We start from the raw sequence: 26,645 nt of genomic DNA, 5'->3' as shown, positions 1-26,645 counted from the left end.
ACTTTGGCTGATGAGTGATGATGATGAGAATAATGATCATACTCCTAATGTTTATCAAGCACTTACTATTTACTAGGACATATCTAAGCATTTGATAGACATTATCTTACTGTCTTTGCAATTGTCCTCTGGGTAGGAAACTGAGGCTCAAGGAGATTAAGTAAACTATGGGATTGTCCTGGATCTCAGAGCAAGATCATTTGACTCAAAACTTAGAAAAATTACACCTTTTTATATTTTCCTGTATAACAGAAACAGTATATGCTTTTGAAGTTTGGCTCCTCAGACTACCTGAAAATTTAATATAATTCTAAATCCAATCTGGTATCACCCTAAATTATTGATTTTATTAGTTCCAACTCAATAGATTTTAAATAAGTCAAAAAGCCAAAGTATAATTAGGAAGTTTTAATTTATTAACTATATCCCAATGTTATTCAATACAGTAGGCGAAGCTTTTCAAAATATTCAAAGAAGGGTAAGATGCAAATACTCATCTCTAGAGCTTTACACCTACTGATAAGTGTAAGATCAATATACTCATAAGTGCAGTACAAATTAAATGTCTAAGAGAGGTAGATAGTGTTATGGAGGAAAAGAAAAAAGAGAAACACATCTGACTAGGACTATCAGGAAAGGTATGGAAGCAATAGCATTTGAAAGGGACATTGATGAATATGAAATTCATATAGCTGTAATTGATACTATACTAAGTGGACAGAGAAGAGTCTCAGTGGCCTTAAGCAAACAAAAGAAAGCTTGGTATATTTTCAACAAGATGTTTGGTTTCGTTAAAATATAAAATTGATGTTAGAGAATAGCAGCTGATTGCTGGAAGAGTTTGTTCAATTAATGGCATGAAAGGCCTCAAATATCAGGGTGAGGAGTTCTTTACTTACTTTTGTGGATATTTTGCTGGGCATGGGGATTGATTATATTGACAGTGGCTCTGCTTCAAAGGATGAGTCTGGCACAAGTGTTTGTGAAAGGAGAAAAAAGAACAAGGAAGTTAGGAGACTTGGATAATTTGGTTGAGAGAAAGTAGGGTCTATTTCTAGAGCAGTGGCCACAGAAATAAAGAGGAGATATCTGGTGTGAGAAGCACTTTAACATATCAGACTTAATAGCTGATTAATGAGTGATTGGCAAAGATGGAAAAATAAAAATTAATCTCTTAAAGGAGCAGAAGGGTAATGCAATTAATGTAATTAATTACAACAGCAAGGAGAAAAGTGTGGGATCATTGTTTGGGCAAGCTGAATTTGAAATACTTATGGGACATAATGAGGAGCTGTAGGTCTGGAACTTGGTAAAGTTCAGAGATAAAAAAGTAAACTTGCTAATTCTCAGTAAAGAATGAAGCCACGGAGATGGAGAAGTTGTTAAGAGAGAACAGGTAATATGAAAAGGAAATGGATCTAGAGACATACCTTCTTAGGTGTCTGGGAGAGTACTGTCAGCAGCCGACAAGGAAGTAACCTGAGTGTTTGCTGTGTTCCAAAGCAAAAGGGGGAAATTATTTCAAAAACAACTTCATGTAATACTCTGTCTCTGCTTAGGAATCAGTAACGGGGAAGGCAAAAAGCTACATATATGTGTGTGTGTGAATGTGTGTGTGTCTGTGTGTGTATGCGGTGTTAAATATTATACAGTTTTGAACTAATTTGGGATTGCAGTATAAATACCTAAAACCTTATCACAATTCCCTGTTCATTCCAGTATGGAACTAGTATGAGGAAGAAAAAAGAAAATGTACCTGTTTTACAGATGTTGTTCTGCCAACCAAAAGCATGTTTAGAATTCTGGAATCTAAATGTGAGAACTGGAAGGTATCTTTGTGATAACCTAACAACCATGTTTTATGCATTAAAAGTCTCAAGTTCCAGGAAATACAACTAGTTCATGACATAGCTCTTTCTAGAACCTGTATCTCCTGGTTTGCACTTCAGATATACTAGTCCTTCCTTGACACTGTAAGCCACCTTGACATCCAGATTCCCGTGTTCCCCTTCTCAGTAAGAATATTGCCAAATCCCTTTCCTGACCAAAGGATGGGTTTCAGCACATGCCTCAGCATTCGCCATCATAATTTGTTCAGTGTTCCATTTCCTGAATGTATCATCCTCTAGTTATTCCCTTGGAATTTATTTATTCCTGACCATTTATGCCATCTCTTTAAGAGCCAGTCTCTTATTCTGTGTCATGTTGCTGGCACTGTTAGACAAAAGTTTATTACAACCAAAGATACACAGACATTTCCAGGATTCCAGGTACAGTTGGGTATTTTTTGTTTGTTGGTCTTTAAAAAAAACACAAAAAAAAACCCACAATGGATTTGTCCTAATTGAGGCAAAATAAGACAGCACATGGAATCCTGATGTCAAGAAAGAGTCTGCTTTTGTGCTCCCAAGGTTGGGATCATGATAGATCTGGTGTTGGGACAGATATCTGGGCATGAAAATTTCAAAGGAAGACCCTGAAATTTGGGAGAGGGCAACAAAGGGAACAGCAGTTACCACAGGAGCAAAAGCCTACGAAACAATGGTAGCATATGGAAGGTGTACGCATCATGTACTCAATTAGTCCAACTGGAAAGGATACGTAGCAGTGGCTCAGTGGGGCTGTCTGTTCTATCCTCAGATGTGTCTGTCCTAGATTTTTAACTCAAAATAGCAGAGTCCCATTGGGTAAGCTGCTCCAAATGAAAGGGAGGAAGAACATTGAAAAATGATCAGCTATTTTTTATGCCACTGCTAGAAAATCCCATATCCGTTCTCCTTCAAAGACTTCTGGATGAGTGCTGTGAGCCACTTTGACACTGTACCCTCTAGTAATTTCACAACATCCTGTTTTGTTATTGCTTCCCCCTTTGGATTCCCCCAGCATTGCTAGGCAACTCTGTGTCTTGCAAGTAGCAGTGCTGATTATATTTTCTGTCTCCATGTAAAAGCCTTCCCTCTCCATTTTCTATATTTAAAAAAACGACCAATAAAAAGCCGCAAATTTCAAAGGAACTGGAAAGAACAAAAAGCCATCAGCAACAAAATCTGAAGAGATTATATACCATGTTTTAATTGCTGTTGAGAAAGAATTTAAATTTTAACAGCTACCTTTTTGAAAAGAATTTAATAAGCACAACCTTTTCTTCCGAGTCATTTTGATTGAATCAATAGGAAAGAAAGGTCTCTCGCTAAACAGTTTTCGTCTGTGCAGTTAATGAAAACTGCTGTCTACTGCGCACTGCAATTATGTTTCCTAAGCTCTGTATTAATAGTAGAATAGTGGAAAGTGGAGCAAGATGAGTGGAGATATTATACCCAGAACCAATACGTAAGTGCAATTAAAGTTGGAAACAAAATGGCCTCAGGTATTGGAAAATAGATGCATTACTTCCCTTGGGTTCTTCGGTGCTCAAGGCTTCACTGCCCTTACAAACTTAATGACTTTTGATTGGGTCTGTAAAAGAATCCTTGCCAGTCCAGCAGCAATGAGTGAGCTGAGAGAGCAAGGCCTGGGACCCCCATTTGGCCAGAGGTAGAAGAATATCCGTATTCTTTTTAAGAAGTTGGAAGTAACTGCTTATATACCTTTGGCCAATGCGCTCTCCATTTTTAAAATCCCAGATCATTTTGATATTCTTTTTACTTACAGGTTTCTTTCTTTGCAGAACTAATGGGAAAGGCATGGGACATTTGGAGTAAGACACAGAATCTTTTGTGTTTCCTAATTGGAGGCAGTAAGCCCTTTCAGTTGCTAAAGGCTGCAAACTGCCCTTGGTCTTTCTGGTAATTTGGCCCCGTCATCTAACAGTTCAAATAAGAAGAAAAAGGATTGTGTGTTTTCATGCAATTTAGCTGGGAAAAACCCAGGGCTCGAGTTCTTTCCTGCAAAAAGTTCAATTTATTTGACAGGAGTTAGTGTGTTTGCACAGCCATGGCTATACCTCTTAGTAATGTACACATTCCGTTCTCTGCACAAGCAGGGGATCCTTTCATTTGTTCTGCCTCATTTCGTCTGGAAATATGGGAACTCTTCTCCCTCGTGGTTTCCCTCCGCTAACATCTGGAGTTGAGAGGTAATCCCAATCCAGGAATCATGCCTCTGAGAAAAGGGTGGCGTGATCAGAAACACAGAACTGACGAGCTTTAATCTAACAAATCAGCAGACACACATACACATAAACAATCGCCACCACCACCAGCAAAACCCATCATTGGCAATCAAGATAATGTAGCCTGTGGGAAGCTTGAGTTATCAATAACCAAAAACACTTCTTTATGTGCAATAAAGACAGGAGTTTCCCTAATGGTGCACCCAGGCTCCTGTCTTATTCTACCTTGGAAATACCAAACTCTAATGGGTGAAATAATGCGTATTTCAGTGTGTTATGGAAAAAGTCTCAACTCCGGGAAACTAATATTTTTCTTCTTAAAGAATATCATTTCAGGGATTTCATTGTGTGTGATTTCTTCTTTAAACAACTGGAGGCACTCTCTGGGGATACGAGGTTAATGGAGTGTGTTGAGAAAAGGGAGAAGAATAGAACTAAAAATGTATTAAATCTTTCAAGTTTATATCTAAGAACTTTGCTATCCTGATGATGGGGATTTAAATATAGTACCTTCCCAAAAACCATTAACTTGAAGTTGCCTTCAATGATTCACAAATCACCAAGGTACATTCGGGAAGCATATATTTCAGACCACACAGCACAGAAACAGTCAGTTTCTCAGATGTTGCATGGACAACTTGTGGGTTTAAAACTCACTTTCACAGAAATGTTCTCCCACCCCACCCCAGATTGCACTTTGTCCATCACTCTGCTTCTCAGGGAGAACTGACAGAATCACAAAGGTTCTCAGGAAAACATTATGAATTCCTCCCGTAAACCTGTGACACAGTATGAAGGACTACTTGTCTCTTGTGTCTAATTTAACCTTTTCTAAAAAAAATCTGGAGATCATTTACTCTCACTCCATCCCTAGCAGAGGTATGAAAGCAGCCAGCCATTTTTATGTAATCTAATAACAATTCCTGATACTGAGCAGAGCTTTCTTCTAAACCCTGAATTTTTGGACCAGTGTCTTTGGACTTTTGCACTCTTTTCTGTTCGTGCAACATTCAGAAGTGTTTTTCTTTTACTTGAAGTGGGATGTATAAGGTTCTTTTAAAAAATGAGGCTAGTCCAGTAGTTAAGATCATGGATGATGCCCGGCCAGCATGGCTTAGTGGTTGAGCATTGACCTATGAACCAGGAGGTCATGATTCAATTCTTGGTCAGGGCTCATGCCCAAGTTGCAGGCTTGATCCTCAGTGTGGGGCATGCAGGAGGTGGCCAATCCATTCTCTCTCATCATTGATGTTTCTATCTCTCTCTCTCCCTTCCTCTTTGAAATCAATAAAAATTATTTAAAAAATAAAACAGCATGGGTGTGAGTGTTAGATGGTACCATATCTGAAAGCTGGATCTCTGTCTACAAGACAGACATGTTACTTAGCCTCCTTTCACCTCATTTTCCCCATGTGTAAGTAGCAGTAATAATTGTATCTGCCACATAGAACTGTTGTGAGGGTCACAGAAACTAATATACATGACATGCTCAGTTCAGGGCCTGCTGTGTAGCAAGTACTCAATCAAGGTTAGCCTTCAAAATGATAAATATAAAATTGCCATTTTTAAAAAATGGGACAAGTGCCTGGCGATTATACTTCAAAAATACACAATTATGGACTTTTACAATTCCAGAAAGATAAATTGGCTAATATTATTAACAGGTAAACAATTGTCTTTTCCAGAATAACATTTCACTTGCCTGTGATTCACTCTTTCCATTTACATTTGGTCTTTACATTGTTCTCAGAGCCAGTGGTAGCACTGTGGGAGATATAAGTTGTATGATAAATGTCCTGACCTCCGGACATGATCTCCCAACAGGGGTTGATTTTAGTGACTTCAGGAATGGAAGGTCATTGATTGGGGAAGCAGGGTTGGAAATCAGGCTGGTATTTCTCACCAGGTCAGGAGTGTGATGTCTGTATGAGTCATTCACAGGGTGCTGTCCTCGAATTAACCCTCCCATGCCCACTTCTGCCTCTTAAGTTTCCCTTCTCTGTGTTATCAAGCAACACAATCAAGTTAATTTGCTTTCCTCTGCCAGAGACCTTGGTGCTGATTAATTCTAATCTCTAGTGTGGAAGACACTGGAGAGCTTGGGTGTATTCTAGTTTCTGTACTTAAGACTGAACTTGTGGTGCTTCTGAGGAATATGTGGAGTGGTTATTATCCAGGAAACTAGAGAGTGTTCGTTAGGCATAGTGCACATTCAAAGGACTATTTTTTAAATCAAAATACATTTTAATCTTGTTGCTGGAATGAAGTGGCAAAACACATTTAGCCCTAATTAAGCATCTGCCAGTAAAATGAAGTACGGTTCTACCTTCTAATTATCTACCTTTAATTTCTTATTTCAGTAGCATACTGGCCTGGAGGCATATAAGCCCCTCCCCCCAAGAAATGGTGGCATGATTCCCTAAAAATGCTCTCCTTCATCTCATAATTTTGAAACTTCAACTATGTTTCAGATTCCTGTTTTCTTACCAGAGCCTTGCCCTTGAAGCCAAGCTAAATATTGGGTGAGGACAGAGCCTTCAATTCCGTGGTAGACTGGTAGCCATTCCCAGAAGGTTTTGCCAATGCTGAGGATGAGTTAAAAGCTGCTCTTGTGTGATCTTGTCTCAGTCTGCTCTTCTCTGTCACAGTAGTCATCACACTATATTGTTGGGCAAAGTGAAATATCTCCCAATCTAGCCTGTAACCTCCTTGAGGGTGTGGACCTTGATCGCCTACCTTATCATAGTATTCTCAGTACCTAATATAGTGGCAGGCACATACATTTTTTAAATAATGTATGTTGTAAACCATATGATGTCTGATCTGTTTCCTATGGTATGACATCTCTGGCAAAATAATAATAGAAAGTGGAAATAAAAATAGCATGGTGTTAAGATGGATAAGATAATGCATGTGATGGTATTAACAAAAGTAAAATAATCATTATACAAAAGCATAATAATCAATAATGATCATAACCATAATGTTATTCAACAAATGAGGAAACTTCACATTGTTCAAGCATAGTTTTTAGGCTCTACCCTGAACTAGTAAGAGACAAGTGAAAACTTTTACTTATATTTTTTATATATAAGTGGTGGACTCACCTCTTCCAGCTGAATGGCCTGTTTTCTCCTGTCTCGGGAGGCAGTGGGGTATGGAGGGCCTATCTCAGAGCCAAAGCCAAGCATCAGAGGGACTGAGCTTCCTAAGGAGACGATGGTCCATTATAGAAGGCTCTTCATACACAGCGGTGGCTTTTCATGGGGAGTTCGATTCTTATTTTCTTTCCAGAGAATTGAGTAAAGCCCTCTACTACTCAGGGAATTGTTTTAGAATAGTGTTTCTGAGCTTTGTCTATGGAAGCTACCAAAAAATTCTGTTGATTAATTCTCAATTATGAAACCTGACAATGTGGAAAACCAAGCACAGTGTGGGTGAACCACTGCACTAAAATGGCCCAGGGAAACAGGAACTGAGACTTGAATGAGAGAACAATTCATCAAAACCTCGTTGCTGGTCTCTTTTTGCTTCCATGCGGCTTGAGAAATGAAAAACATCTTAGAGGCTGGAGAGGAATTCTCACTTCCCTTCTTGATTTTACTTACTCAGTTTATTGTGCCAAGTACCCTACTATAGAGAACATCCAAACTGTTCAGGAACATAAAGCTGTGAGGAATGGTAAGCGTTGGAGAACTGGGTTAAAGTCCTCCCCAAGTGCCCATCACCAGGTGTATCTGAACAATGGTTGGCAGCTATAGCCATGGCAGAATGCCGCTGATGGGCTTTGTGGAGGCGTGATAATGAACAGTAGATAAGAGGCGTAGGGATGCTGTTAGTAGGCACAGGGCTGCAGTTGGCATGGTGCTGAATGTTAAATACTATTCCAGAATTCTTTCTTTTTACAGAACAATATGGCACTCAGACTAGAGCCCTTTTATTAAGAATTGACCAGAAATAAATGATTTTCATTCTTTTTTCTCTTTCTATTCTTTCCTCCTGTCTTCTATATTTCTCTTCTTTGAACAATGGAGCATATACCTTAAATTAGTTTGAAAATTCTCTAACGTTTAGTCTCCCAACAGGATTAGACCTGCTAAGAGTCACTAGTGTTTTTTATCTGATAAGTAAGGGGATTACAGCAATAAATGCTGTCAGCATTTTTCTCATTTAAACAAATAAAGCTGACAAATGATGAAGCTCTGTGCTGCTCTGTTATGTTTAGTACATGCAGAGCAATTATTCAACTGCTGCCAACATTAGTCTATCTACAACTAAACCATCCACCGGCATTGTGAACTTATTAGCATATCAGTCTCGTAGTCGTATTTTTATATTCTGTAAGACTCTACTCCATAACAAAGGCCGATGGTTTTAATTTGCACAGTAATTTAAAGGGTTGGATTTTTCCGTGCTTATTCGAGTTACACAACTTATCAGGTAGAATGCTACTCTTATCAGGTGGATGCCATCTTCAGTTGGCCTGGGATTTTTGCTTCCCTGTAGCATTTCCTATGAGCAGGTTACCTGCCAGCTCTGAAAATGCAGAAGGAGATGGCTCTCTGGCAACGCCACTGGTGAATGTCAGGGCAGGCAGGTGGGTTGAGGTTCCCTTAAATAGAGCTGCTTCTGTGGATGGTTCCTGTGTGTGGCTTCTTGTGTGTGTGTGTGTGTGTGTGTGTGTGTGTGTGTGTGTGTGTGTGTAACATTTTTATTTATAGTATATATGTATATATACACACATATATAAGATATATGTAGATATATATCACCAGACAGAGCTATAATGAAGATTTGAGAGTGAATATGCTAGCTTTAAAAATATGCTATTCAATAGAGTTATTTCTTGTTATGGTATAAAAATTATAATAGATAACCAAGTATTCATGATTTTCCAAGAGTTCTCCTGGACAGGATGGTTAGACAAGATTGATGACCTTATGTTAGAAGAAGAAGGTCTAATCCAGAGAGATGACATACTACTTTTGGGGGGAAGAGGAGATGGTAATGTCACTGGAGCCTCTTAAAGAAGCCTACCACCCAATGCTACATTGGTTTTGTTTTTCCAATCACTGGGAAGCTCAGAGAAGGACCTGTAACTGAGCCATTCCAATGTTGAAACTGTGACGTGAACATTTTCCTCTCAACTCTGGTTAGTCTGAGTGAGGGGTTGTAAATTTCCTGACAAGAGTAGGGTCAGAACACTTATGCCCTTCATGGTGGGGTCAATGGTATACTGTTTATGCTTTCCCAAGCAGATGCACAGTTGTCTACCATGTGTAAGAACCATTTTTTTCTGGTTCCGGTATATGGAGCCCTGGCATCTTGGGGCTTAGCTGACTCTGAAGGAACTGCCCTGCCAAGGGCTGGCTAATGTCTCCAGAGAACAAACAATTTGCCTGTGAGCATGCCTTTCACATGTACACCAACCAATCCAGAGCCTATTACCCCCAACCACGTCTTTTACTGAGCTCTTACACTCTGGACCAATAATATTTCTCTGCCCTAACCCAGGACTAGGTACCAGACAACTAGGACAGCCATTATGTCCCAGAACCCACTGGAATTCAAACTAGCCAATTCTAAATCCCTTTACCCTGCCTCTCCAATTCATTCCCCTGGAAATGAAATAAAAGGCTCTTGCCCACATTTTCCCCTGCCCTTCCGCCTGCTGATGGACCCTGGTGCTTTCCTGTGTGGCCCTGCACGGTGTGCTGTGCCTCCTGTTCCCAGGGATTTGTGGGAGTAAGCTTTAAAAGGTCAAGGTCTTCATTTTATCTAATTTTACAAATGTACCCTTAGCCCCTCTTTCTACAAAACCCTCTCTTTTCTTCATCTCCTCACACCATGGGTCCAAAGGCCTTCCTCAGTCCTTTATGGCAGGCATTTCTGTTTCTGTGTGTCTTACCACACTCATTAAAAGTGATCCCAGGTACCCTTAGAACTCCAACTGCCTGGATTAACTCCTAGCAAGTGTTGAGGTTTGGATGTGGAAACTTACTGCTGGATAAACTTGATAATCCTGAACCATTTTTGCGATGATGTTTGTCTTCATTTCCGAAAGAGGGGAATGAGATAGTTTACATACTCTTGTAAAGACGTAGACTTGTTCTCCATTAGCTTGAAGGCATGCCTGGCTTTTCAAGCTTACCACAATCTTCCAGTGAGAACCCTGCTCCCCCAGTGGTGATGCATTCTGTGCTAATATGTCTCCACGTGCTATGGCAGGGGAGCTTTGTCATGTTATTGTTTCTCTAACTCTTATGGTGTTCTCTCTCCTCCATTTTCACTATTCAAAGTAGATACTCCCCATCTGCCTCAAATCGAAGACAGAAATATAAAACCAGCCCTTTTCTCTACAGCCCACTTCCTTCTTTTTGTTTATTCAGCCTTTCTGTCCTGACAAGCCTTTGTTGTTGTTAATTTTTCCACTGATATTTAGAGAGTGGGAGGGAGAGGGAGAGGGAGAGGGAGAGAGAGAGAGGAGAGGGGGGGAGAAAGAGAGAGAGAGGGAGAGAGAGAGAGAGAGGGAGAGGGAGAGAGAGAGAGAGAGGGAGAGGGAAAGGAGAAAGGGGGAGGAGAGAGAGAGAGAGGGAAAGGGAAAGGGGGAGGAGAGAGAGAGAAACAGATATGAGAGAGACACAGATTGGTTGCCTTCTCTACACGCCCCACCAGGGATCAACCTGCAACCCAGGTACTTGCCCTTGACCTGGATTTGAACCCAAGACCCTTTGGTCCGAGGGGCTGACACTTGAAACATTTAGCTCAGGGGTCCTCAAACTTTTTAAACAGGGGGCCAGTTCACTGTCCCTCAGACCGTTGGAGGGCCGGACTATAGTTAAAAAAAAAACAAAACTATGAACAAATTCCTATGTACACTGCACATACCTTATTTTGAAGTAAAAAAACAAAACGGCAAAAACACCCACATGTGGCCCGCGGGCCGTAGTTTGAGGACACCTGATTTAGCCACACCAGTCAGGACCTGGAAAGCCATTTTTATTCTCTCTTTCCATGACATTTTCCCTTTCTCTTCACTGGGCAACTTTGCCTTGTTCTTTTTCTTATCCTCCGACTCACACTACTTTTAAGTGCAAAGTGGGGTGGGGGATGGGTGGGGGGAACAACAATAAAAATGCCTCTAAGGCTTCTTTCTTATTCAATATAGGAGTAGGCTTTCAGGACCCTTCCATCTCTGGTGGGGGGAAAGGTGTACTTGCACACTTTGCACAAACAGCAGAAATGTGAGTTATCGACTGTCTTCAACATGATGTCCTATATGTGGTACCTCCTACAAATTTAGAAAGTACAACTGAAATTGTACATGGTAATTTATGTGACCATAATGCTCTCTCTCATCACACACTGTAAATAGCACGTTATTGACTGGGTGGAAGGGAATGTTTCCCTAGCCTGACTAATCTCACACCTCCGTTCTTGTTCTTTAAATCCTACCCCCACCTGAGATATATAATCACAGTCCACCTCCTCCACCAAGAGTCCCTGGCTCACTTAGATTCTACTGATGATTCCATCCCCTGAATTCCTTTGGAACTTAAAAAGTATAGTTATGCACTTAACTTTTCTTTAAATGTTCCATATTTAGTCTTATTTCCATATTGAAGTATATGCACTTAAAATTCAGGACAGAATTGAATTTTTTAAAGAGGGACCTGAATGCAGTGCTGGTTTGGGTGTAAGACAGATACAGACCAAACCTCAGGTCTTCTGTTTATAGGTAGTGTGACTGGGCAAGTGACTGCGTCTCTCTCAGTCATAGTTCTCTCCTCTGCAGAGTGGGGATACCGTTACATCGGCTGCACTGGTGCATTGTAGAAATGGAGTGAGTGAATAGGTTGAAGGCTTATCATGATGCCAGATACTTCAGTGAAGTTCACCAGACATCGCCTTTCCTCTCTCATGCTGCCTCTCCTGACAAGGCCCAGCCTCGGCAAGTGTTCGCTGTATGGACAGAGCATGCCAACTGTGAAGGCTGCGACCCTGCTTCTGGTGATTTAGCTACTGGCTAGTGAGGGGTGTGCCCTTTCATTCCTGGCATTCTATTCAAGGTGACTGTCCTTCCCAAGAAAGAAAGGCTGGTAGTCCTGGGTCAGAGGTTTGGAAGAAACTCCCACTCCCCAGCAGGAAGCACCTAGCAGACTTTCTAACTATTAGAAGGAGAATGCAAAGCATTTATGAGGATTATAATGATAATCATGATGATGATAATAACAGCAGCAACAATATTAAAAGGTCAAGGTCTTCATTTTATCTCATTTTACAAAAGTACCCTCAGCCCCTCTTTCTACAAAACCCTCTCTTTTTTTTTTTCATCTCCTCATGCCATGGGTCCAAAGGCCTTTCTCAGTCCCCCCTCAGGGCCTGCAAACTAGCTTAGTTCCACTGGTCTGCCTCACACTCGCTGGCCCCTCCTTGGCCCCATCCCGTACATGTTTGCTGTCTCCTTTCTCCTCTAAGCCACGCTGCTAGAGGGACCCTGTCCCCACTGCCATACTCAGGGGTGGGGCATTTAGAAATGGAGTGAGTGGATAGGTTGAAGGCTTATCATGATGCTAGACCCTTCAGTGAAATTCACCAGGCATCGCCTTTCCTCTCCCAGGCTGCCTCTCCTGATAAGGCCCAGCCTCGGCAAGTGTTCGCTGTATGGACTCTGTCACTGGGGTTGGCATGTTGAGGCCTCTTTAGCTTCTAGAATCCCAGCACCTAATTTGGTACTACATTTCTCATACTTGATTTCACACCAAGGAAGGTTAAAAAAAAAAATCACTATGTTGCCAAAACCGGTTTGGCTCAGTGGATAGAGCATCGGCCTGCGGACTCAAAGGTCCCAGGTTCGATTCCGGTCAAGGGCATGTACCTTGGTTGTGGGCACATCTCCAGTAGGGGGTGTGCAGGAGGCAGCTGATCGATGTTTCTCTCTCATCGATGTTTCTAACTCTCTATCCCTCTCTCTTCCTCTCTGTAAAAAATCAATAAAATATATAAAAAAAAATCACTATGTCCAGGCACTGTGGCAACTATTATATTGTATTGGAGCCTCATTGCTTGGTGATATTTTACACTCCTTCTTTCCAGCCTAGTCAACTGTTGGGATTTAATTAGCAGTGATATATTATTGTCAGAGTAATTAAAACTGCTCCTTGATTAAAAACAGGATGGTTTAATTAACAAGGGAAGGCTTGGCTAGCCCTAACTTTCTATTTGAGAAAAACAGCAGCCTCAGTGGATTTGCTCTGTCTCCCCATCAGGCTTGAAGGTCCGGGAGGTGTTTATCAACGTCACCAGGCAGCAGGTGGAGGACTTCCACGGCCCAGAAGACTATTGGTGCCAGTGTGTGGCCTGGAGCCACCTGGGGACCTCCAAGAGCAGGAAGGCCTCTGTGCGCATAGCTTGTGAGTACTGGGTGACTTCCTTGTCCTGGGGGAACACAGACAAGACTTAAAAGGTTGAAGAGGGGTTGGACATGCCGGGTGCTTCTGCGGAATATGCATTGGCAGACAGTAGAACACTGTTAGAATTGTCTCTACCTCTACTAAGTTACTCCTCTAACATTGTCCATGAAGTGTTTGATAATCTCCTCTAGAGTATAACCAGCAAATCATGTTGGCTAAGGACGCTGCCTAGATTGTCAGAGTGCAGGTGTCTCAACAATGCCAGGAAAGAACCGGTCTCGGGAGAAAGAAACCCATGCAAATGGATTCTGCTGTTCACCATCAATGGTGAAGTTCAAGGGGCATTGATGGGAAGAGTTGAGCAATGACTGTTTACTGTACTTTCCAGCAAATCTGCAAAAATAAGACATTAAAGAGTAAAGGATTTTTATAGCCTGCTGTTAAACCTCTTTCCCCTGAATCTTAAAACTTGAAAATGGGTTTTAAAACTGCATTTCTTGGCCCCAAGTAGGGATTAAAAAAATAGACACTTGGAACCAAAAAAAAAAGAACGAAATTGCTTTTCAAGGGAGTCCAAGATTTCTTTATCATGTTTCAGCATCAGTGTTTTCTTTATCTCAAACCTATTGAGAAATACACAACTTCCTTTCTCCTCCTTTAGAGTGTCTTTATCTTACCCACCCCCATGTGTCCGCATAAAACCTCCTTTGTGTGCTCAGGAGTGTAAAAGCCCCTCAAGAAAGAAATTGAGAGGCAGAGAGCAGAGACGCTTCTTGTTGTTTTATTCAAATGCTGCCTTTTGAGAGTGTCGAGAAGAATATTGGAGGGGGGGGAGGGTTTATTTGAGGACTCAAGGAATTCTTCATAGCAGTTGTCGATGGTTTAGGGATTAAGAATAGGAGTGAATTGCTATTTGCAGAGACATGTATGCTTCTTGGGAAATGAAATCTCCCTCTCAAAATGTGCATTTCATCTTCACTGTACTGGCAATTTGGGGTCCCTCTCCTGGGTGTCAACTGGGCCCCAGGAAGCCAAGGAGAAGAGGTCATCTTGTAAACCACACTCTTGACTTAAGAGCCATAGGAAACATTTTTCCTATATTTATTTAGTTAATGTTAGCCAACAAATACTTTATGACTTTAAAGTCATAGCTCAGCTGAGAAAGGGCCTATGTTTGATTTTACTCTCCCTTAATATATCTAGCTCTGAATTCCCTGCATGGTCTCATCCAGGCTAGCCAGGGGATTTGACCCTCATCAGGGGGAAGCAGATTACCCTCTGGACTCTGTCTGAAGACGGGAGAGGTGATACAGCATGGGGGATTTCAACATGGGTTCCATCAAATTCCCTCTTCTCAACGTCACTTTTCCCCCTCTTTGTCTTCCTGTACTTCTCTGGGGCCCACATAACACATTCTATGAATTTCTAACAGTAGTATCTCCCTAATCTATCTACTTCGTCTCTCTCACTTCCATACTTGCTCCTTAATTCCTGATTGGCACATGCCTGCTAGAAACCTCCAAGGTTTGCCCTGGCCTACAAAGCTTGGCAATGAATGGCACAGACCCACATTTACTAATTTCCCATAACCTTCACGGGGGTGCACTTTGCTGTTCTGCGCACCCCCTCTCCTGGCTGGCATGTGCCTGTGCCCCTGCAGTTTCCAATTTCACACATTATCCAGGTAGTAAAGAACCCAGACACTGGAGTCTTGTCAGTTTCCAATTTTAGTTCCACTACTTGAGTTTTGTGATGATGGATGATATATCTATCTCTCTGTGTCTTAATGTCTTCCAAGGCAAAAGTGTGCCTATTCGTAGATTTATTGGAAGAGTTAGAAGTATTGATAACTGTAAGTGTTTAAAACTCTACCTAACACAGAGTCAGCCCTTATCAATCACTAGCTATTATTTTGTGATGTAGTTCAGCCTCCCTAGCACCAGCATCATTCACCAGTAGGTGCATAAATACCTACTGAAACTAATAAAACAGAATTAAAATTTTAGTGCCTTAATCCATTTTTTTTCTGCAGATTATGGCTGTATGGATTCCAAAAACCCATTCTAGGCCAGTAGTAGCTATCTAGCTCTCCCAAGTATGACAGGATCAAAGAATGTTAGAAATGGAAAACGATTTTTTCTCACCTCTGACTTTTTTAGAGTCGCCTGACACCATTGGATTAATAATCTCATAAATCTCTTCAGGGATCAAATAAAAATCATTTTGTCATTCTTGTTTATGATATGTTTATATGAACATGGTAAAGATTGGAGTTTCAAGTTATAAAAGCAATATCAATACGGCCTATATTATGTAATTAATATAATCGCTAATACTATTTACAACACATTTTTAATTTCTTCATATGTCACTAGTGGCAGATTCTTGAATTTATTTAAAATTATGCAAGTCAAGACTTGATTTGTCATTAAATATTGCATCTGACTCAGGGACCAGTGTACATTAAAATGCAAATTGGAATTTAACTATGTTTAATGACATCAGAAGTGGAGGGGAAAAAACTGCCTTTAGGACCTGGCTTGAAATTCTTTTGATTTGCTTGTAGGAGAAAGAAAATACACACACACACACACACACACACACACACACACACACACACACACATTTTTTGTAACTTTCATGTTTTGTTGAAATAAGAGATTTCTGGCTGCTATTTGCAAGCACTTCCCAGCAAACAACACATTGCACTGAGAAGAGTCTTTATTTCCAATAAATGAAAAACCAAATTGGATATAATTGTCACTATGTCGTTTTTTTTAAGATTGGTTTTTAAAGTACTAAAGACATTTTAATGTGCTAAATAAGGATTTTGATAGATGAATGTAGCTTATGAATCTGATGACAATTTTCTTGAGGGGACTGCAAAATTCATGTCGTTTTTATATTATTCATTAAATCATTGTAGTTCAACAACAGAACTGCTGTGGTTTCCAACATTTAACCAGTGATCCATTAAGAATTTAACAGTTTCAAAACCACAGTGAGCACTACCTTCATGGCGGCTGGGACATTCAGCTGAGGGATGTGTTGACTGGAGTGTCTGGACATGAAATGGTTAGCTAACCTCTGCAAAAACACCAGGAAGCTCAGTGGCATGATATCCCTTTGAGATCTTTCTGTTTTAAAGGGAAACAATATAAACACAATTATTTTATTTATTTATATAACTCACTTTCATTGACCAGGACCAACCTGGCGAATTAGTGAGATATGTAGATTTCTGGCTTCTACCGCAGACTGGTTGGGTCAGACTCTGGAGAGAGTTCCAGGGAAGTTGTGTTTGTATGAAGTTATCCACGTGATTCTATGATCAGGCTGCTTTGGATGCAGGAACAGTTTTTAAAAGTGTTTAACATGCATGCAGATAAACTTCAATCCTATTAAAATACAGATGACTCAATTAAAATGATGCAGTAAGTCCAGTCCAAAGTCACAGATTCTTTTATTTCTGAGAGTTCTCAGATGATGCTGACCCTGCCAGTTGGTCTGTTGGCTGTTCTTTGAGTCGCAAGACTCTCAAAATCCTTCAGAAAGCACTATTTGGGAAATGTTGATTTAACCCATTCTTCCAACTCTACCACTTAATGGCTGAGAAAGTGATGTTCAGAGAGGTTAGGTGACTTGAGCAAGGGCCACCAGCAGATGGAGGACAAGAAACCATACCTTACATCCCTTTACCCCTCCCTGAGTGCTCTTGCTCCTGGGCCATGCTCGTTTTTTTCTGTGCAATGAAAGTTTGAGAACCAAATACAATGAAAAGTTTATGGGCATTTGAGTATCTCCTTGAGGAAAGCAGCAATTGCTTTCCTGATCTACTTCTTACTTAGTTGTATTCCTCCTCACAATCAAGTTTTTGCATGTATAATTATATGTATGTACTAGAGGCCCGATGCACAAAGATTCGTGCAAGAATGGGCCTTCCTTCCCCTGGCTGCCGGCACCACCTTTGCTCTGGTCAGAGCCGCCTTTCCACTCTGACCAGAGCCACCTTTCTGCCTTCCCACGCTCCCAGAGGCCCCAAGCGGCTGAGGTGGTGTGGAACGCCTGACCCCAGCCGCTCAGCACCTGCATATGCAAATTAACCTGCCATATTTGTTGGGTTAATTTGCATACTCCTGATTGGCTGGTGAGCATCACAAAGGTATGGTCAATTATCATGTTTCTCTTTTATTAGTGTAGATACTTATATATACTTTTATGTATTTATACTTATATATTTATATATTTATACATTTATGTATTATATATTTATATATTATATGTAGTCATATATAGTCATATATATATATTATATTTTATCCTATAAAAGGCTAATATTCAAATTGACCAAGCTGCCCCTCCAGAGTCTGACCCAACCAGTCAGTGTGCTCCCACAGGGGGAGTGCCGCTCAGCCGGAAGCTGGGCTCATGGCTGGCAAGTGCAGCAGTGGTGGTGGGAGACTCTCCTGCCTCTACAGCAGTGCACAGGGAGTAGGCCTAAGGTATCAGTTGGACATCCCCTGAGGTCTCCCAGATTTTGAGAGGGCACAGGCCAGGCTAAGGGACCCCTTCCTCCCCAAGTGCACGAATTTTGTGCACTGGGCCTCTAGTATACATATAAAATCACAACACATTGCTTGTTGCCTTATTGGCTATAAAATAGTGTGTAGCCAATGTTCTTGTCATCTTAAACTTGTATGTCTCTTAATAATTCCACATGGTGTCAGAGATGTTGGCTGCCCATCCAACTGCCTGGGGCTGGAGAGAGATGAGGCCCCATTTCAAAGGTGATTTTTCTAAAGGTAAAAATAAATAAAGCCAGCCCACATCTTACCCTACCAGGTTGGCAGAAGTCCATCCCTGGGGAGCAGCTCCCACAGGCCTTCTCCAGTTTGTCTGTTTCAATCCAGCTGGAGGGAGCTGGGCTGCTGCGGCATCTGTTACCGCTGCTGCTGGATGGCTGTCAAAACTGGGAATATTCAATTAGGCACCGTTCTTTCTTTTCATGGGCGAACATTTGGCTGCTTAGCCATTGCTTTTCTTTCCTGTTTTTCTCCCTCTTCTTCATCTGCTCACAAAATGTTTTGCCTATATCATTAACCCTTGGTCCATCAATCCCTTCTTGACACTGGGGCCTTTTATTTTTTTTTTAATGTGGGAGTTGGGGTTTTGGGGAATGAAGGAAACATTTGCCTGTTACAGTCACATAGCTTGTTGACTACTTAGAATCAAACACAGCAGGAAACCACTATTTTCTTGATTTTTAAAAAATATACATGTATGATACATCTAGAATATAATTTAAATATGCTGTTTATTTGAAACACTCCTAAAATATCTATGCAATTATGCCAAGAATAAGTGAAGAACTTAAAGGAGAATCTCATTTCAAAGCTGTCAAACTCCCTAGCTAATTTTATAGGCACATAGTAAAAATGGCATTTTCATTTGTGGATTTTTTTTTTTTTTTTGCAGGGGGGCGGGGGCATCTTATCTTTTTGAAAACTATCTAAGAAAGATATCCAATTAAATCTCAAATATGGATCTCTGCTTAATGACTTTGATATATAATTTCAGCTGCTAAAACTGTAAATGCCCCCCTCTAATTGCAAAATTAATTATAAAAATACATTAATATAGCCACATCTGTCTGGTATTCAGATTCAACCTTGATCTCCATTTCTAGCCTCATCTCCTATTACATTCATATAGGTGTGCTGAATGCCAATTGAGTTAGCACAGCTCCGACTCTGGGACACGTGACTCGCTTTCTCCCTTCTTGACATGCTCATATTCCTTCTCCTCCCTGGAGCATAGGAATGTCTTCCCAACTAATTCCTTTATCCAAGGCCCATTTTGTGGGCTGTCTCCTTTACTAAACCAAGTTTAACAAATCCCTTAAAGGAACTGATCTCAGCAGCCTGACATACCAGCTGAGCAATTGAAGAAGATAACCTTCTAGCATCTCCAGCTTCAAGTTTGATAAATTATCAATAGCCAACTCAGAATTCTCATAGCATTTACTTAGTACTTCTCCCATGGTACTTATAATTTTCCCAGAATCAGAGTTATTTTAAAGTTATTTTTGGATTCTTTTTATTAGATTATAGCCTGCATTAAGATTCAACTGCATTACCCTCATTGTCTTGACCTCTGAGTCTAAGACAGAGCCTTATGTATAACCTCTGTATTATAAATGTTTGGTTTGAAAAGCAGCCCTGTCAATACCAGCTATGGTTCCATGAAAGGGCGTTTGTTAGCTATGTGTCATGATTGTGCCATGGGGCTGACATGGCATCTGACTTCTTAGCAAATCCCTAGCTCATAAGGACGTTATGATAAGGATAATCTTATTCTTCCCTGGCTTCTGCACTCCTCCTAATAATTTTCATTGCAATAAAGAAGAGGGAATTGGGAGCAGGTGGGTTATTACAACCATATAGGTCTGTGATGTGCAGCGTACGGCTCTGAAAACAGCTTGAGGTTGCCTGTTCCACATGTACTGGCCCCTTCCTGCTTTTCACAACATGGAATTCAGCCACATTATGGAAAATATGTTAAGACCAATTCTGAGCACTTGGTAGAAATTGCACAAAAGCTTGAAACGTCCTCCCTCCCCATGGAAGAATGCAGCCAAAGTCAAGAGAAAATATTATTCTACTCCACCCAAAGTCCATCCTCGCTTTCAGGCAGAAATTGATCTGTACGAACATTCCTGAAGCATATGAGAGTCCAGGCCTGCTGATGAAGCTGTGCGCTGTGTAAGAGCACGTAGCCAAGGAAGGGGATGCATGTGCACCCTAGAATGTGGTTGTAAGCATCGAAGGAGGGAGCTAGTTTTTCTTGGCACATAGGTGCTGTTTCCTGGGCACACCTTGTGCTCACAGGGACCCAGTTTACACAAAGGTGCCACATAGGCATGTGGTAGTAGACCTGGGTACATGATTTGTGTACCGAGTGCAAAATTAAAATGTGGGGCCTCTTGTTTAAAAATTATTAAGAGTTTCAAGCCATCAACATTAGAGCATTCAATCAAGAATGAGGCCTGTGCAACCACACTGGTCCATGGAACCGGCTGCAGGTGGCAGCCATGGTGATAGTTCAGTAAATTGTTTCATTTGTATCATGAAAGATGAGAGACACATTCAAACTGACTCCACATAGAATTGGAGACAGGATTATTCCATTTTGCTCCTAAGTCGGAGGCAGCATCCCCGGAGCTAAGTTTTAAGATGGCATATTTGGGGCGTCAAGCTGGCAACTAGAAATACCGAGTGATGGAACATTCTCCTGTGGCCACCGTCTCTGGGGAACTGTGGGCAAGATAAGGATGTATGTCTGGTTGTTGATACCTTAGAAGGAATTACTGCATTAGGTGAGTAGGCTAGGTATGGACTAATGTAGTTTTAAAAAATATTTTTATTTTGACATAATTTCAGACTTTCAGAAAAGTTGTAATATAACAACAAATTCCCTGAAACCCTTTACTGATATTCTTCAAATGTTAACATTTTACCACATTTGCTTAGGCATTCTCTCTCTTCCTCTGTTTAGCTACATATGTGTTTGAATATAGACAATTGTGATCTATATTTTGGCTTGTTAAAGATTAAGTTGCAGATATGATACTCTTTTTTCCTAAATACTTCATTGTGTATGTCTTTAAGAAAAAAAAGGTATTTTTACACAACTGTAACATAACTATTAAGAAATTAACATTAATAGAATACTATTATGTAATCTAAAGACCTTATCCACATTTCATTGATCGTTCAGTAATGTCCTTTATAACAGTAACAAAAATCCTAGAGCATGGCTTACATAACTATAGCATATCTATTAAGAAATTAACATTAATAGAATACTATTATGCAATCTAAAGACCTTATTCACATTTCACTGATTGTTCAGTAATGTCCTTTATAACAGTAACAAAAACCCTAGAGCATGGCTTGCATCCAGTCGAGAGGTTTCTGTAGCCTTCTTTAATCCAAACAATCCCTGCCTTCCTTGGTCCTTCATTGCACTGAGTTTCTAAAGTGTAATTGTCAGTTATTTTTAATAATGTTCCTCAGTTTGAACATGTAGAAAGGAAATAGCAGCCACCTAGAAGGGCCTCCCACTGACCAAATTGGGACAATTTGACCATCAAAATAAGTGACAGTGAGGTATTATAACTTATTAAATAAGAACCCATGAATCTGGGAGTGCCCTTACAGCTGGTAGAGGGGATGCTGCCCAATTCATGAATTGCTTAATAAAGTTAGTCAGGGGTAGGGTCGGGGGGGGGAGGATAAAGAATCTATGACTCTATACTCATATGTTTTTTTTAAATTAATGAATGGGTGAATATGTAAATAAATAAAGGAGGGAAAGAGAGAGCTCTTGCTTACAGTAGAATAAGTGAATAAATGTAGAAGGAATGAAGGAAAAGGAAAATTATGATTTAGCCTCTATCATAATATAAATTGATTCAGACAAGCGTTATGGATGCTAAACCTAGTGGATGAAAGTTTCAGGAGTAACAGGATGTTTACATAATCCATAATATACTTGTAAAGTACAAAGGGGGAATTAGCAATGTTGCAGTAGAAAATCCTGCCGTATACCACTTTAATCAAGTGATTGGAGTTGATATAATCAGCAATGGGCAAATCCACAGCATATGTCTTCTGATGTGGTGAACTGAGAAGTCTGTAGATATCCCTTCCAAACATGTCTACTGTGTATTGAACCACAGGAAAACACTGAAATGACCTAAATTGAGAAGCATTTTACATAATAGGCCATTTTTAACTACACACGTCTCTCAAAATGCTAGCCTCGTGTAGAACACTGCTGGGTATTCTGGGAAATAAAAAGCCACAAGATAGACATAGTACATTTTTTGAAGCATCAATTATCGTCCCCTTTAGGTCTGTAAAATATAAACAGTAGTGCAGAGTGGGGTGGGGTGAGAACTTTTCTTGAAGTGGGAAGATGCAGCTTGGAACTTGAAAGCCATTTATTTTGTGCATGCCACATCTTTTTAGGCTCTACCTGTAAATGTCTTGAGGATGTGAATTTATTTCACTCTGCCAATATGGGCACTTCAGTAGAAAGTGTGAGAAACACTGAACTATAAACAATGGTGATTCTATGAACAGAGTAGAATGATCTGTTTGGAATTGATATAAATTGTATTACCTTTGCTTACCATGTACACAATTGAGTACATCAACCTTAAAGATGAGAACTACTAGGTAGAATCACATCGCTTTATGATATATTCTTCTGTGGATGATGAAAAGAATTTCCCCAAATAATTTTCCTTCATGTTATTTATTGCCAACCATTATTTTACCAAGAAGAATTTGCAGAAATATGGCCACAACCTTTTACGGAAATTACAACTAAATTCAGCCTGCCATTCTTGTGGTAAAATAAACTTTAAACTTGCTGGAAAATGGCCACTTCTATAAAAAAAAAAAAAAATCTCAGTGAAAGCTTATCATGGAAGAAGGTGTAGATTTTACTTTGATTCAGCTCTCATTTTCTCCAGTAAAGAAACATTCTCACAGATAATGCAAGCAAATGTTAAGCCAGAAAAACAAAAACAAAACTTATCTTTGTTAAACTTTGAGGACTTCTAGAGCCTGGTGATATGATTTCTAAATCAGTTTAATATCTCACCACCAGAGTAAGTAAAGTCAAGAGTGTGCATTCTAGAGATGTGTTAAGTGGTGCAGGAGTGCTTAGAGGTTGGAGTGTCGGCCATCCATGAATAATTACCTACCATGTTCTGGGTAGCACAACAATAAAACCCCATCCCTCCCATTGAGGAGTTTATAGCCTAGTGAAGGGATATACTTATGAACAAGTCTTTTCCATTGAGCATGGTTAATGGAAAGCACGGTGTGTTTTAGGAACCCATAAAAGGGACAGGTTACTCATCCTTGAGGTCTGAGATGCACTTTCTGAGCTAATTCCTAAGGAAGAAGGGGGCTACCAGTCTAAAGAATGTGTGCAGGTTAAGGAGAGAGCTTGAGTAAAAGCACAGAAAGATGGAACAGTATGGGAACTACATGGGTCTATGTGGGAAAACAAGGAGATGGGGCTACCAGGGCAAGTAGATGGGTTGGATTATGGAGGATGTTTGCATTCTCTAAGCGTTTATGTGGGCTGGGGCCACTGAAGTGTCATAAGCAGGGCAGTGATGGCAGTGATGTGATCATGTTTTCAAAGCCGCCTCCCACCCTTCCATTTACCACAGCCAGGGAAGAACAAGACTCAAGGCAAAGAAGCTTTGTGCCCATCTATGAGGCCACTGATGGGACTTGAATTTTTGCAGGGACGGTTGTAAGTTGAAGAGGAGGTGGCAAATTTGAGGTTCCAGGAAGGTAAAATTATCAAGTGTCTGTGGCTGCTTGGCTGTGGAGCTGAGGGAAGGGAAGGTGGGTGATAATTTGGAAATTCCTCCAGGTTTGGGGTTTTCTGTTTTTTGGCTTAACTGACTGAATTGATGATGATTCATTAATGACATTACAAACAGAGTAGACAAAACTAGGTGGAAGAACAAGATACCGAGTTCAGTTTTTGATCATGGTATGTGTGAACTACCCATGGAATGACTATTCAGTGAACTGTTTCATCATGCTGTTGCATTTTTGAGCCTGAAGCCCAAGCATTAACATCAAACTCAGAATCGAGAGTCATTGCCAACATAGTCATTAGGACAGTAGATCTTCATCAGGAAGGTTGGAGATGTAGGGTTTTATCAGAATTGCTTAAGGTGTTTTTCCATACTATACATTCTCCCAAACTGCTGGTGAGGAGAGAAGGAGCAGCAGGCTCATTAAATTCAATGAATGGTTAAGGTGGGAGGAGGGGCAAAAAGAGAGGAAGCCATGAAGAAGACTGAGGGGAAAAAGTTGAAGGGGTGCTGAGAGATCCGAGGGGGACCGGAGGTTTTCCTAAAGAAATAAATGGTCAGTAAGTAGTGTAATTGTCACCATGAGATTAAGGTAAGAAGTCAGAAGGATCAATGACATTTGGAAACATGAAGGCCTCCATGGACCTGAGCAAAGCAGCATAGTGAGATTATAGAGGATCTATAGGGATCACCGGGAAATGAGAAAGCAGAGATGGTATGAACAGCCATTTCCAAAAATTTGACTGAAGAGAGAAAAGCTTGAATGGTAGCTGGAGTTAGCTATTTGAGGAAGAGATGGTGATTTAGTACAAGCATGAAGATTAGATGGGCTCATAGCGGTCGAAAGAGTGCAGAAGTAAATGTCAGAATGTTATACGGCAATCAAATTCCTCCCTCGTTCATGGAAGTGAGGTTAAAGTTCTTGGGGTACCACTGAAATAAGAATTTTCAGAAGTTCCCACAGGAGAAGAAAATGTGGGAAAAGACTTTATTTGCATGAAGTTACATTCATTGGGTTGCAAAGTCCCCTACTTCTTAAGCCAGTCCTGGAAAAAGGTGTAACTGGGGTCTCAGGAGAGCCAAAAGCAAGGCCAGTGTCCAACCGTTCCAGGTTGCAACTGGGTGTGGTTCAGCATCCAAGCTAATTAAAGCCCATTAGTCCATTGTGGGAGTCCCACGTGGCCATGAGCCACGTGGGTGCAGGGGAGTGCACCCCCCTGCAACAGGAATCACAGTAACGCAGCACACCAGTGGAGAGTGCATCTCTTTGTTTAGAAGTTTAAATATTCAGGTTTTTGGACTTGCAGTGGTCACCCTATTCTGGCCACTGACTCGCGTCCATGTGTGATTGACGGGAAAGCTCCTTCCCACGTCACTCAGACCTTACTGGGCATGTCTAAATTGCCTTTGTCCAGTCCCTTCCCCCATTGATCAGCAGGGAACAGACTTGGAGAGTGTTAAATGCATCTTTTCGGCAGAGCTGTATAAATGGCACACCTATGTTATTTAGCCTTCCCTCTCCTCCTTTCCTGTTAAATAATAACCAGGTTATTACAATGGCATCAAGAAGAGCTGGATTTGAGTTCTTGGTTCAAGTAACTAGCTTTGCACTCTATTATAGACTAAAACCTGCTGCATGTGAAAATCATGTGTGGAGCTCTTAATCCTATATAATAAAAGGGCAAATTGACCCTAACGGCAGAACGACTGGGAATGTCCAGTTGCTACGATGCACACTGACCACCAGGGGGCAGACGCTCAGTGCAAGAGCTGCCCCTTGGTGGTCAGTCCGCTTCCACAGGGGGAGTACTGCTCAGCCAGAAGCCAGCTAATGGCTGGCCAGCGCAGTGGCAGTGGCAGGAGCCTCTCCCCACCTCCGCAGCAGTGCTAAGGATGTCCAACTGAAGGCTTAGGCCCACTCCCCCACGGGCTCCCAGACTACAAGAGGGCACAGGCTGGGCTGAGGGATCAATCCAGTGCATGGATTTTCATGCACTAGGCCTCTAGTATTTAATAAAAGCTGCCCATCTTTATGACCTTAGGAACACAATTGCTGGGAGTGGGTCCTGGGAATGTTTTGTAACTTTGCTGTCTTCTGTATTCCTCCTTCCTAATGACCAAAATTTAGTTTCCTGTGCAGATTCTCCCCTTTCTTCCCACCTCTAAATATTGTGGTGTTCTCCGCCTCTCCTTAATCCACAGACTTTCCCTAGGTGAAGTTTTTCACTCTATGGCTCTGGTTACTGCCTATCTGCTGATTATTTGCAGCCTTGAGCTTGCATCTCATCTCTCAATTTCTTTGCTCACTGACTACCTGAGATAATATCCACTTGGATATCTACTAGGCATCTCAAATGCAGTATCTCCCAGGGAGAGCTCTCTTGGTTTTCATATCATCAGCTCTCCTGCAAAGCTGTGTGTAGTCCAGCCTTTCCTGGTTCGGAAATGTCCCCTCAGAGGCTCACAACAAGACCTCAGTGTCACAATCTAGGTTCTTCAGTTTCCTTCGGTCACATTCCTCCAGCATCAAGTCCTGCCAACTCTATCTCCAAAACATATTCTGAATGTATCCACTTCTCTCCATCTGGTGCAAACAATTGTTATTTCTCTACTGTGATAATCTTACTGCTTCTATTCTTGCCCTCTTAAAATCCATTTTCCACACAGTGGCCTGAAAGATTATTTAAAAAAAAAAAAAATACAAACCAGA

At 40.9% G+C, this 26,645-nt stretch overlaps 1 protein-coding gene across 1 annotated transcript in view; it reads left to right on the top strand.

Annotated features, from left to right (window-relative positions):
• UNC5D (unc-5 netrin receptor D) overlaps positions 1-26,645 on the top strand; it is a 502,716-nt gene that overhangs the window by 278,073 nt on the left and 197,998 nt on the right. Inside the window, exon 3 of the mRNA XM_008146184.3 lies at positions 13,381-13,524. Within this exon, the coding sequence (XP_008144406.1) occupies positions 13,381-13,524 (144 nt within the window). The remainder of the gene's footprint in view (positions 1-13,380; positions 13,525-26,645) is intronic.

This window comes from Eptesicus fuscus, chromosome 8, assembly GCF_027574615.1.
Source record: "Eptesicus fuscus isolate TK198812 chromosome 8, DD_ASM_mEF_20220401, whole genome shotgun sequence".
NCBI classification, from domain to species: Eukaryota; Metazoa; Chordata; class Mammalia; order Chiroptera; family Vespertilionidae; genus Eptesicus; species Eptesicus fuscus.
Note: the sequence above shows the minus strand (reverse complement) of the source record. Positions and strands in the feature narration are given on the sequence as shown.